This window comes from Aedes albopictus, chromosome 2, assembly GCF_035046485.1.
Source record: "Aedes albopictus strain Foshan chromosome 2, AalbF5, whole genome shotgun sequence".
Classification (NCBI taxonomy): Eukaryota; Metazoa; Arthropoda; class Insecta; order Diptera; family Culicidae; genus Aedes; species Aedes albopictus.
In genome coordinates this window covers 350,275,561-350,288,609 of record NC_085137.1, presented here as the reverse complement: position 1 = coordinate 350,288,609, position 13,049 = coordinate 350,275,561, and the positions used below count along the sequence as shown (strand labels likewise).

The following is a 13,049-nucleotide window of genomic DNA, read 5'->3' as shown; positions in this document are numbered from 1 at the left end:
GGTGTTACAGAAATGCCGCGAATACAACGTGCCCACACATCACTTGTTCATCGATTTCAAATCGGCGTATGATACAATCGATCGAGACCAGCTCACTAAGGGGATTCAGGTGGCCAAAAATCGAAAATTGACTTTATTCAATTTGAGATTCAGGTTCGGTAGTTGGAAGTAGACCACTTGGACCAGTAAACCCTAGAATATTAGTTTGCTAATCCCTATATTTATCGAGATATTGGCAGCAGAATGAGACCATTGCCAATTTTTGGTAAAATTAATGAAATGTTCTTCGCATATCTTCGGCTAAAATGAAAAATGTTAAACTTCTAACGTAGTTTCGAAAAGCCTGCTTATAAACCTTTCGAATGACGTATCAGACGTATAAATGTTGATTGTAAAACTATTAAATGACGCCACATTAAAAATTCATTTTTTTCCCATACAAACCGTTCCATACAAAATAGTTTCGCTGAGTTTCGCTTCGGAACTACTTCTGAGTCTTTGTTTAGAATCCCTGGAAGACATTGAAATCAAATTTGGCTGCTACTAGCTGCTATTCTGCAATTCCAATCATGTTGTCGGCGATGATTGAGATATTGCTACATAAAATCACCCTATTGGCCATTAAATACCTCTGAGGAAACATTTGGTCGTCATGGCCACTTTTCTCGGTAGATCAATCATAGTGTAAATCTCCACTCTTAGCGAAGCGTGTTTTTACTAATTGGAATCCATTTTGTAAATAGGAACAGAAATGCTCAAACTCCTAAAAGTATGCAATTCCCTTGTATTGTCATGCTGTTTAACCCTTTATAAGGCCGAGAGAACCAGACACGGAATCCATTCGTTCTACATTGGAATATAAAGTACATGTGGTGTAATGAACAAACACGTTTTTATTTTCAAAAAATTCGATGGTCGATTTTGTATGAAAAAAAAAAATGGTCTAAATTTCAAGTTTTTGTCAACAAAGTTTAAAATGTTGTTATTTTGTGATGCATTCATCAATCATGCTAATTTTTTGACAGGTTATTGCCCTTATATTCATGAGTTATATGTGTGAATTTGAACTCGATTGGTCAATTATTTTGGACGATATGGCAATTTTAGTACATGCCTATTTATTATAGTACATTTTTTTCAGAAGGCTAAGTTTCTAAAAGTAATGAAGCAATCAAGTTGAAATGTAGACCACGAGTAAAACGAACATAGGCCTTTCATTTCCCATCATTTGATTTTCAATTCGCTCACCACAACAGAAGTTCGAGCTTATAAACCTTTATGTATTCAAAAATGGAAGTTTTTGGAGAGACATTTTGTTCTACAAAAGCCCACTCATATTTGTTATGGCTCAAAAAAATCATGAGTGTTCACAAAGGCCTAATGTGTCCATCAGTTAAAACAGAAGTTGTAAAAATTTTCTAAACGAACAGAAAAAAATATGTGCATAAGATGGCAATATAGTTGCCACTGCCTTATAAAGGGTTAAAACTGTCGTGTTGGAACAACCTGTTCAACATGTTTTTCATATTTTTCAGGCATAAACTCTACGAATAGGAGCAAGATTCACGAGAAAATATTTTTGGCCACCTGTTTGTATGGAGCCGCCCCATAGTGCAGCTATGGCAGATTATGCCCGAGTACGGATTCCCGGATAAACTGATACGATTGATCTATGCGACGATGGATCGAGTGATGTGCGATTGTGCGTAGTTCGCGTATCAGGGACACTCTCGAGTCCCTTCGAATCTCGCAGAGGGTTACGGCAAGGTGATGGTCTTTCGTGCTTGCTGTTCAACATTGCGTTAGGTGTAATAAGGAGAGCGGGGATAAACATGAGTGGGACGATTTTCACGAAGTCCGTTCAGATGCTTGGTTTTGCTAATGATATTGATATTATAGCTCGCAAATTTGAGACGATGACGGAAACGTACATCCGACTAAAGAGTGATGCCAGGATTAGTTAATGTGTCGAAGACGATGTGCATGATGGCAAAGGGCTCCAGGGAGGAATCATCGCGCCCGCCACCCCGAATTTATATCGACGGTGATGAAATTGAGGCGGTTGAAGAATTCGTGTACTTCGGCTCACTGGTGACCGCCGACAACGACATCAGGAGAGAAATTCAGAGACACATTGAGGCAGGAAATCGTGCTTACTTTGGACTCCACAGCACTCTACGATCGAATAAGTTCGACGTCACACGAAGTTAACTATCTACAAAACGCTGATTAGACCGGTAGACCTGTATGGACACGAAGCATGGACCCTACGTGCAGAGGAACAACGCGCCCTGGGTGTTTTCAAACGGAAGGTGTTTCGTCCCATCTACGGCGGAGTGCAGAAGGAAAACGGGACTTGGAGAAGGCGAATGCACCAAGAGCTGCAGCAGTTGCTGAGTGAACAACCATCGTCCACACCGCGAAAATCGGGAGGCTACGGTGGGCGCGTCACGTCATCAAGATGTCGGATAGCAACCCGACTAAAATGGTTTCCGAGAGTCATCCGACCGGTACAAGAAGACGTGGTGCGCAGCAAGCTAAATGGGTGGATCAAGTGGAGGACAATCTGCGGACCCTTCGCAGAGTGCGGAACTGGAGACACACAGCCATTACCGAGTAGAATGGAGACGGCTACTATGTACAGCAGAGGCCAGTCAGGCTTTAGTCTGACCGGTAAGTAAGTAAGGGTTTCTCAGAGACGCTTCAAGACTGGTTTCTTGGGGTGCCCATGGGGTTTCAAGGGGGCTCTAGGGGGTTTAGAGGGGTTTCCAAGGGCTCGGAACGCCCTTAAAATGTTTTTGAAACCCCCTGAAACTTTATGAAATGCATTGAAACACCCCTGAAGCCCTTATAACGCTCTGGGGGAATGGGAGGGATTTCTGCAGGAATTCCTTCAGGAATCGCTTAGGAATTTTTGGAGTAATTCCCAGGAAATTCCTGAACGAACCACTGGAGGATTTCCTAGAGCAGTCTCGGTAGGAATTTCTGGAGGAATTCTGGAGAAATTCCTGGAGGAATTCTTTTTGGAATAAATGATGAATTCCCTGGAGGAATTCCTTGAGAAATTACTGGAGGATCTCCTCCACGAATACTGAAGGAATCACTGGAGGAATTCCTTGAGCAATTCCTGGGAGAATCCCTAGAGAAATTTCTGATTTAATATTTGAAGGCATTCTGGGCGGGACTTCTGGAGGAATCCCTGGAGAAAACTCTGGAGAAATTCCTAAAGGAGTTCCTTGAGGAAGAACTGGAGCAGTGTACGCAGAATATGCCACCGTAAGCGAAAAATAAGCAACAAAGGGGCACGGCAACAACGCTTTGTTTTTTCGTTAGCAGATAATGACAAAATCGCTCCCGACTTTGTTCACAACAAAAAAGGTAGGAATATTTGTCTCGTTCAATTCACATCGTGATTTTTGCATTGTTTTACAACTGAAATTCGACTCTGAGGTTTGTAAGAGTCTTATTTCGTCCAAATGCTTATGAATTCGATAATGTATGTCGAAAATTTCAGCAGAAAAGCCGGAATATCAGCGCACACACGGCAAGCGATGTTTGTTTTATTGCTCTCATCGCCTGACATGCGTTTGTTGCAGAGCGCCTTTGTTATCAACATGCACCGCTTAGGACAAAGCGTTTGTTTTTCGGCGTGATCCGTTTTTCGTACCCTGAACTGGAGGAAAACTTTAGAGAAATAACTGGAGGAATCCATAGAGTAATTATCGGAGGAATCCTTAGAGAAATTCCGAAAATTTCCAGAGGAATTCCAGTAGGTATGTATCTTTGGAAGATTTGTTGGTGGTATACCGAAGGAATTTTCCTGGGGGAATTTCTGGAGGTGCCCTTGAAGGAATTCGTAAAGAAATGGTATGCTCAGAATGTTCTCCAAACATGTTTCTTCATGTCACATTCCTGTGGCCGCGTTTGGGCCAATTTTATCAATGGTGCTTTTCCGGATTACCACTGTTATTTGTATGAAAAATAATAAAGATAAGGCCGTCACATGACATGACTAGTTTGGTAATATGATCAAAATTTCCTTGAAACTGAAGAAAAGTGAGCTCAAAACGGCCTCTCCAGCCTCTCCGGGTCTTACCGGAACGGGTTCCGAAATATCTGGATATGGACAATGCGCTCATTCCCTAATTATCGCGCTGCCTTTCAGGTTGTAGATAAAAAAAAATACGGCATTTGAATCGTCGAAACGAGCCTTTGCACTAAAATTTGTATATGTAAATGAATTTTTGGGAGCGTGTCAAAGTTATTGGCCATTTTGACCCCTTAATGCCAAATGTGTTACTTTTTCCTAATGGAAAAGGAAGGTTAAAGGCTCATGGAACCTCCCCTGAAGCGCCCATAAAACCTAAACCTCTTAAAACGCCTCTGAAACCTCTCGGAGTATCCTTAAAATGTTTTAGAACGCACTTGAAACCCATATAATCTCATTAAAACGCCCCCGAAGCGCTTTTTAACACCCCTTGAAGCCTTTAAAGGTTCCTGAGACCCCCGGAATCAAGCTCAAAACCCCTTAAAATGTCCTTGAAACTCCCCGTGATACTATTGAAACGGCTATGAAATCGGCCGTAATCCTATTATTGTAACACGAACAAAATCTGTCGGATCGGAACGCCCTCAAAGTGCTCCTTAAATCTCCTGAAATGCCGCTGAACCCCCGTTTTTTGAGCTCTCTGGCAATTTCCTGAAAACCTCCATGGCCGTATCATAAGTGCACAGGAGCAAGACTTGTTCTCGCGAACTAAGTTTCATCTGCACATTTTTGATTTACACTCCCGATCAAAAGTTTGGGGTCACCCCCTCAAAACCATGTCATTTTTTTAGGCCTATATCTCCGCCAATTTGCGTCCGATTTCAAAACCTTAGGTTTCATTCAAAAGATAATAAGTCAACGTGATTTAAAAGAAACTTTTTCAAAAAAAATTGTATGTAAACTAAACCCAAAGTTGCCAAATTTTCTAAAAAATGAATATAAACTTGCGGCAGTGTCGCTGGAAATTGGGTACACCAAATTTTAAGATGAGAGCGGTAATATAACCAATTGTCTTTTAGCTTTCAACTGCTTTTTACAGAACTTAGCTAAAAAAAGTTATTACGACGACGGGACGCCAAGCAGTCAGTAGTGTGCGGTAGTTCGGCAGCAGCAAAGTTTCGCGAGCTAGCTTTGCTAGATTTTTGCGATTTTTTTTTTCTTCCCTCTGCGGGGCTCCGACGACGGGACGCCAAGCAGTCAGTAGTGTGCGGTAGTTCGGCAGCAGCAAAGTTTTGCGCGCTCGCTTTGCTAGATTTTTGCGATTTTCTTTCCCCTTCTCTCTGCGGGGCTCCGACGACGGGACGCCAAGCAGTCAGTAGTGTGCGGTAGTTCGGCAGCAGCAAAGTTTTGAGCGCTCGCTTTGCTAGATTTTTGCGATTTTTTTTTCCTCTTCCCTCTGCGGGGCTCCGACGACGGGACGCCAAGCAGTCAGTAGTGTGCGGTAGTTCGGCAGCAGCAAAGTTTTGAGCGCTCGCTTTGCTAGATTTTTGCGATTTTTTTTTCCTCTTCCCTCTGCGGGGCTCCGACGACGGGACGCCAAGCAGTCAGTAGTGTGCGGTAGTTCGGCAGCAGCAAAGTTTTGCGCGCTCGCTTTGCTAGATTTTTGCGATTTTTTTTTTCCTCTTCCTTCTGCGGGGCTCCGACGACGGGACGCCAAGCAGTCAGTAGTGTGCGGTAGTTCGGCAGCAGCAAAGTTTCGCGCGCTCGCTTTGCTAGATTTTTGCGATTTTCTTTCCCCTTCTCTCTGCGGGGCTCCGACGACGGGACGCCAAGCAGTCAGTAGTGTGCGGTAGTTCGGCAGCAGCAAAGTTTTGCGCGCTCGCTTTGCTAGATTTTTGCGATTTTTTTTCCTCTTCCCTCTGCGGGGCTCCGACGACGGGACGCCAAGCAGTCAGTAGTGTGCGGTAGTTCGGCAGCAGCAAAGTTTCGCGCGCTCGCTTTGCTAGATTTTTGCGATTTTCTTTCCCCTTCTCTCTGCGGGGCTCCGACGACAGGACGCCAAGCAGTCAGTAGTGTGCGGTAGTTCGGCAGCAGCAAAGTTTTGCGCGCTCGCTTTGCTAGATTTTTGCGATTTTTTTTTCCTCTTCCTTCTGCGGGGCTCCGACGACGGGACGCCAAGCAGTCAGTAGTGTGCGGTAGTTCGGCAGCAGCAAAGTTTCGCGCGCTCGCTTTGCTAGATTTTTGCGATTTTCGAAAACTATCTGAATGGTTCGTCATCTTCGATGTCGGCATGTGTTTTGTTTTAGTCCAAATGAAAATAAGTGGTTTGATATTAATAGGGTTGCATGAATCACTCCACTTACCAAAGTGAACTCATATCATGCGCCATTTCCCCTCCCCACTAACAAAAAGTCCTTCCCATGACAGACGTGGAGACGCAGAGGTGATCTCGGTCTTTAGTAAGCAACGCACGTCATAATAACATTCCTTTCCTTCCTCGATGACCGTAAGGACGTGGCCGGCGCCGTTATTGACCTAATAAAGTTTGGAATTCTCGAAGATGCACATTGAGGACGGTAAGCTACTCCCAAGCTCCGTCTGTTGGTTCCTTGTGCAACTTCGATTGTTCTGGTCAATCACGGAGTAGCAACTACGAATAGTACGGTCATCTATGCTCATGCTCATGCTCATGCTCAACTTAGCTAAAAAAAGTTATTAGGTAAATTATCTCTTCATGTCATCGGCCAAAAGTTTGGGGTCACCCCTCATTATGATGTATCAGCCAAAAGTTTGGGGTCACTTTCGTAAAACATAGAAAAGTGATTTGGTGATATCTTCGCCATCTATAGTTCAATTTTAATTCTTATTGGCTCATTTCAAAGATAATTAACTTAATTTACGTTTGATGTCTTTAACTTAACGTATTTAACGATTTTTGTATATAAAAATGTTATGTAAAGTTAACACATTTCACCACATTTCAAAAAATGAGGCAACTTTACGTTAAGTGTTAGTATGTAAATTTCATCAAATATGTGTGGTTCAATGTCGATGCAGTAAGTATTATTCATTTTGTTTCAAATAAGCCAAGAAGAATTAAAATTGAATGAAAGATGACAAAGATATCAACAAATAACTTTTTAATGTTTTACGATAGTGACCCCAAACTTTTGGCCGATACATCATTTTGAGGGGTGACCCCAAACTTTTGGTCGATGACATCTAGAGTTAATTTACTTAAGGACAGACTTGTTAGAATCCCAAGATGGCCACCACAATGGCCGACTTTGGCACCTACTCACTATTTCGAGGGCACAAATCTCTTCGTAAACAAAACCACCGCATTTGATCTTCTTATTTTAAGCTTATTAAAAGTGAGCAAGAACAGAATAATAAAATGCACTGTTGTTTGAAGCTTACTTCTTGAGATTTGTGCGTTTTAAGTTCTCATGCACTTTTGAAGCGGGATTTCAAAACGTTTGTCCTTAATAACTTTTTTCTAGATTTTTTAGCTAAGTTCTGTAAAAAGCAGTTGAAAGCTAATAGAAAATGGGTTATATTACCGCTCTCATCTTAAAATTTGGTCGACCCAATTTCCAGCGACACTGCCGTAAGTTTATATTCATTTTTTAGAAAATTTGGCAACTTTGGGTTAAGTTTACATACATTTTTTTTTGAAAAGGTTTCTTTTAAATCATGCTCAAAGTTTCTTTGATTTATAATCTTTTGAATGAAACCTGGGGTTTTGAAATCGGACGCAAATTGGCGAAGATATGGGCCTAAAAATATGACATGTTTTTGAGGGGGTGACCCCAAACTTTTGATCGGGAGTGTAGGTACCCCCCCGCATCCATAGCATGAAAAGAGATGTTACAGTCAATGCAGCTTGAGATTTTGGTTATGCCAGAAAAACACAAAAACTATCACTTGATCATAAGTATCCACATGACACAAGAAGTTTTTTTAGTGTGTAAGCATCGTGTAATGTTGAAAAAATAATCCAAATCTGGATCCGCAAATGCAGACAGAATTCAAATATGTGATGGGGGGATGTTGCATATATGATGCAGTTTTTTTATTGTGAATTGTGCGATTTGATTTGCAATAGGGGATGCGTGTGTATGAAAATTTGGAAAAATGCCTCTGCTGAGACAAGACCGATCTGAACGCGGTTCGGCCAAATGAACGAGCGCTGAGATCGGCGGACTATATGGGGTCTATGTACTTGCAATATTCGACTGTGCAATTTTTGGCACGAGGGGGGTGTAATGAACGCAAAAAAAAACTCCATATAACATGTCATACGACAAAGCAGCAAACCATACAGAGAGGCTTTCAACATTTGACACAGATCAGCAAGAACAAAACAATCCAAAAAATGCGATGTGCGAATGGTTGCAATGTGATAGTTGGTTGCTAAATCGGCGGTGTGAGTTACGACACGTCTTGCGCATGAAGATCGTGAGCCATTTCATGCATCGTGACCCCTCTCACTCTCTACCATGACAAGACAATAATGGTTATTAATGATTACGAAAAGCAAAAAAGTTGCTCGTGACAAGTTGCAGTGCGAAATGTTTAGGCTGTGACATAATGTCTAAGTTTACCTGATTTCCGAGAGTGGAGGGTACTCGCAAATTCGGAAGGTTTTCGAGTTGGATCCGACGGCGTAGATGCGCCCGTTGGGATGGAACTCCGCACATCGTACCGCTTGAACGTCTTCCAGGGACGTTACCGCAACAAACTTCGGTCGATTGTGGTCTGACTGCTGAAAGTAAAGAGAAAATAAAACATGGTTTAGCATAAGCAATGAACTGTTGCAACATCATAGAAAACAGTAGGAAAAAAAAAACAACTGCTAGAATATCTCAAATTGTGATCCGACTTGCAACATAATTTGCTTCATCTGACGCAATCATGATTGAAAAAATCATCAACGCGTATCATTTATTTCAGAGCAAGTTTTGGTTACTACCAAACTACCTCTACTTCGCATAATTCAAACTTTCCCTACCTTCACACACTAATCAATCACCGAAATTATCTTACAAACCCACCATCTGAAGGCGGAGCCGCCGCCTGAATTCAACAGCATCGAATTAAGCCACTTTAGAGAGATAATTCAACGATGAACACCGGTTGTTAATCGAAAATAGTTATAATTAATTACCAACGAAAATTGGTTTCCGCGGGTCCGCTCTGCACAAACGCGTTGATACAAATCGGTGTGGGTAACTGTCGGCAACTGGATGACCGACCACACCACATGGCATCTATGCTGCTGGAGATGGAACGTGTAACCACCACCCATCGGATCGGACCTTGCGCGTAGCTACGAGAAAGTCAATTCCAGTTACTCCACAACTTTGCGCTGTGAACGCGAACGTGAAGTAAACATCACTGCACATCAGGGCACCATCACCAGCAAGAAGACAGACAGGATAAAGCGATCCAGTTAGTTGGTATAACCGTCAGCGCAGTCGGATGTGCATAGCGAAGTGTTGCAACGAACGGTGAAGTTTAAAGTCAAGTTTAGCTGGTTATTTTTAATGATCAACCTGTTTCTCGCTTTTTTTTTCTCGAAGGAAATCCAAACCCAAACCGTGACTTGAAGGGGACGCTAAAATGCATTGGAGTAATCACATAATAGCAATTAATTTGCGCTTTAATGTTTCTTGCCTGGTTTGGCGTCGATGCCAGTGTGGTTTCAATGCTTATTGAAAAGTCATCGATGGGGATGTGTTTGCAATATACAGCATCGTATGGGCCGCACAAGTAGAGTTGACAAAACATGCTCAGCATCAACCTATGCAGGTACCCACGCGATGCGCGATGGAGCAGTGGGAGGTACGCCATCGCCCATATTTAGACACTGACTGGATTGAAAATCATAAGCCAGTATGGCGGAGGAAATTCGACGAGGCAAGATAATCAGAAAAACAAGTTACTGAGCGCAAAGATTATCTGCTGCTTTTTAACGCGGAAATAGATAAATCATGCCAGTTAACTAAGTTGGATAATACTGGATCGATCACTATGCTCATCTGGGTTTATGTTCATTTCGGTCGTCTTTTTTCACTATACCTCGATTTTGAGGATCCTCGCCTCGATTATTTAGACCCTCGATTGTATGTACTTGAATTTTATGTACATTTTACCTCGATTTTATGTACATGTTTTTAACCGGTCCCGTCGTGTACGGAGTACACGAACCATGAAAAATACACGCTTGTGGTACACAGCGTGAGCGTGACGTCGTTTCAGGTAGTCAAAGCCGTGACTGCTCGAGGGTTAATGGTAAAAAAAAAATATCCAATCAGTTTCAATCTTGCAGTTTGTATTATGATGACTTATAATGCAGCGGTTTTCAACCTTTTGACATAAGGAGCACTTCAAATCAATAAATTGTTTTTGGAGCACCCATAATAGCGCAATCCAGACCCCATTGTGATCCACTAGCCTCTGCCCAGCAACTCCTAACTCCACGCGGTACCTGCTGGAAACTATGAGCAACCTTAGGAAAGATTGGGTTAACAATAGAGATGGGCAATCAGATCCGGATCCGTTCAAAAGAATCGTATCAGTAAAGTGAGTGAGTGAACCGTGGATCTTTTACAGAGAGAGTCGGGTCACCAGTTTACATGATTCTGTGAGAAAGAGCCTAATAGAACCGATAGGTTCTCTTTGTTTTGCTCTGGGTCATTTCCAAAACACAGCAGCTACACGGAAAGATCGATGTACACAGAGCAAGGAGTAACTTTCACGCAGCGATCGAAAAGACAAAAGATTTCATGCAAACTTGTGTGAAAATTCACGCAAATTTGTGTAAACCCGGATCAGCACATTTTTTGTGCTGATCCGGTCGAACGCAAATATGAGTGAAAAACCCTTTGTCTTTTCGCAAGTTACTCATTCGCTGTGTACTTTCATTTAAGGGTGTATGTGTGGTGCTGGCACTGGGAGAGAGATAATGCGGGTCGGGAAGATCAAGAGAATGAGTGCCGCTTGCTGTGTGTGAAGCGGGCCCTACACGGCCTACACGAGCATCAATACTTCATCAATATCGATACTTTCTGTTGGAATTTTCGTCAAGCTCGTGGTTACCCCCATGTATTGTTGGAAAATCTTTCGATTAAGCTCAAGGTTTGATGGGAATTTTGTCAAGAAGTGACATTGATGAAGTATTGATGCTCGTGTGGGGTCCCCTTGAGAGAATAAACTGGAAGCAAGCAACCATCTTTGGTTCGGTGAAGCTTGGTCATTCATTCCATAAATGAGCCGCTGATCTGCTCAAAAGATCCGGTTCACTAATGTGATGGATCCGGTTCGGATCCGATCACTGAAGTGAGCCGTTTTGCCCACCTCTAGTTAACAACCCCGGTGGGAACTTTGGTCGTAGGCTGACAGAGAAGGGGGGGGGGGGGTTTGCTTCGGCAAACCTGAGCGTCTGTTCTCCAGGAGAAGCGGCTCACAACAGCGTTTGATCCCCATGTTAGGGGCGGCTGATCTATGTCCGAGTGCCAGAGAAGGACCCTAAGCTCAACTGTGCACTATGGTCCTCCGGAAAGTAGAGAGTTGGTGTCAGGCCCTACGAGCCAGCCGTAAAAAATATTGTAACGGAAAATCAGCAACAGAATAATACGAACCGAGACCAACGGCAGCGACCCCAGAGAACAAAAAGGACTAGCGATTGGAAACTCGGTACGTGGAACTGCCGATCTCTCAACTTCATTGGGAGCACCCGCATACTTGCCGATCTACTGAAGGACCGCGGGTTCGGCATCGTAGCGCTGCAGGTGTGTTGGACAGGATCCATGGTGCGAACGTTTAGAGGTAATCATACCATCTACCAGAGCTGCGGCAACACACGCGAGTTGGGAACAGCTTTCATCGTGATGCGATGGGTGATATGCAGAGGCGCGTGATCGGTTGGTGGCCGATCGACAAAAGAATGTGCAGGTTAGGGATCAAGGGCCGATTCTTTAACTTCAGCATAATAAACGTGCACAGCCCACACTCCGGAATTACTGATGATGACAAGGACGCATTTTACGCGCAGCTCGAACGCGAGTACGACCGCTGCCCAAACCACGACGTCAAGATCATCATAGGAGATTTGAACGCTCAGGTAGGCCAGGAGGAGGAATTCACACCGATGATTGGTAAGTTCAGCGCCCACCAGCAGACGAACGAAAACGGCCTACGACTCATTGATTTCGCCGCCTCCAAAAATATGGCCATACGTAGCACCTTTTTCCAACACAGCCGTTACACCTGGAGATCACCACAGCAGACGGAATCTCAAATCGACCACGTTCTGATTGGCGGACGGCACTTCTCCGACATTATCGACATAAGGACCTATCGTGGCGCCAACATCGACTCCGACCACTATCTTGTGATGGTCAAACTGCGCCCAAAACTCGCCGTCATCAACAATGTGCGGTGCCGGCGAACGCCACGGTACAATCTAGAGCGACTGAAGCAACCGGTTGTCGCCTCAGCATACAGAATCTCGAGGCCGCGTTGCCACACGAGGGCGAACTCGATGAGGCCCCTCTAGAGGACTGCTGGAGTACAGTGAAAGCAGCCATCAACGACACAGCCGAGAGCACCATCGGGTACGTAGAACGGAATCGACGGAACGAATGGTTCGACGTAAAGTGCAGAACGGTTTTGGAGGAGCAGAACGCAGCGAGGGCGGTAATGCTGCAGCAATGGACTCGACCGAACATGGAACGTTACAAACAGAAGCGGAAACAGCAGACCCGCCGCTTTCGGGAGAAAAAGCGCCGCCTGGAAGAAGCGGAGTGTGAAGAAATGGAACTGCTGTGCCGATTACAAGAAACACGGAAGTTCTATCAGAAGCTTAACGCATCCCGCAACGGCTTCGTGCCGCGAGCCGAAATATGCAGGGATAAAGACGGAGGCCTCTTGACGGACGGACGTGAGGTGATCGAAAGATGGAAGCAGCACTTCGATCAGCACCTGAACGGCGTGGAGAACGTAGGCACGTGAGCCCACGGCAACGGAGGAAACGACAACGCCAGTGCAGCGGAGG

General features: G+C 44.0%; 1 protein-coding gene across 6 annotated transcripts in view; it reads right to left on the bottom strand.

The window, feature by feature from the left end:
• Positions 1–13,049, bottom strand: part of LOC109430789 (WD repeat-containing protein 47-like) — a 349,154-nt gene that overhangs the window by 20,850 nt on the left and 315,255 nt on the right. For 4 of the 6 annotated variants that reach the window (XM_062852700.1, XM_062852699.1, XM_029866220.2 and 1 more), the window contains one exon: positions 8,596–8,756. In XM_062852700.1, coding sequence (XP_062708684.1) covers positions 8,596–8,756 — 161 coding nt within the window. The remainder of the gene's footprint in view (positions 1–8,595; positions 8,757–13,049) is intronic. The other 2 variants (XM_062852701.1, XM_062852702.1) reach the window with 1 other exon arrangement.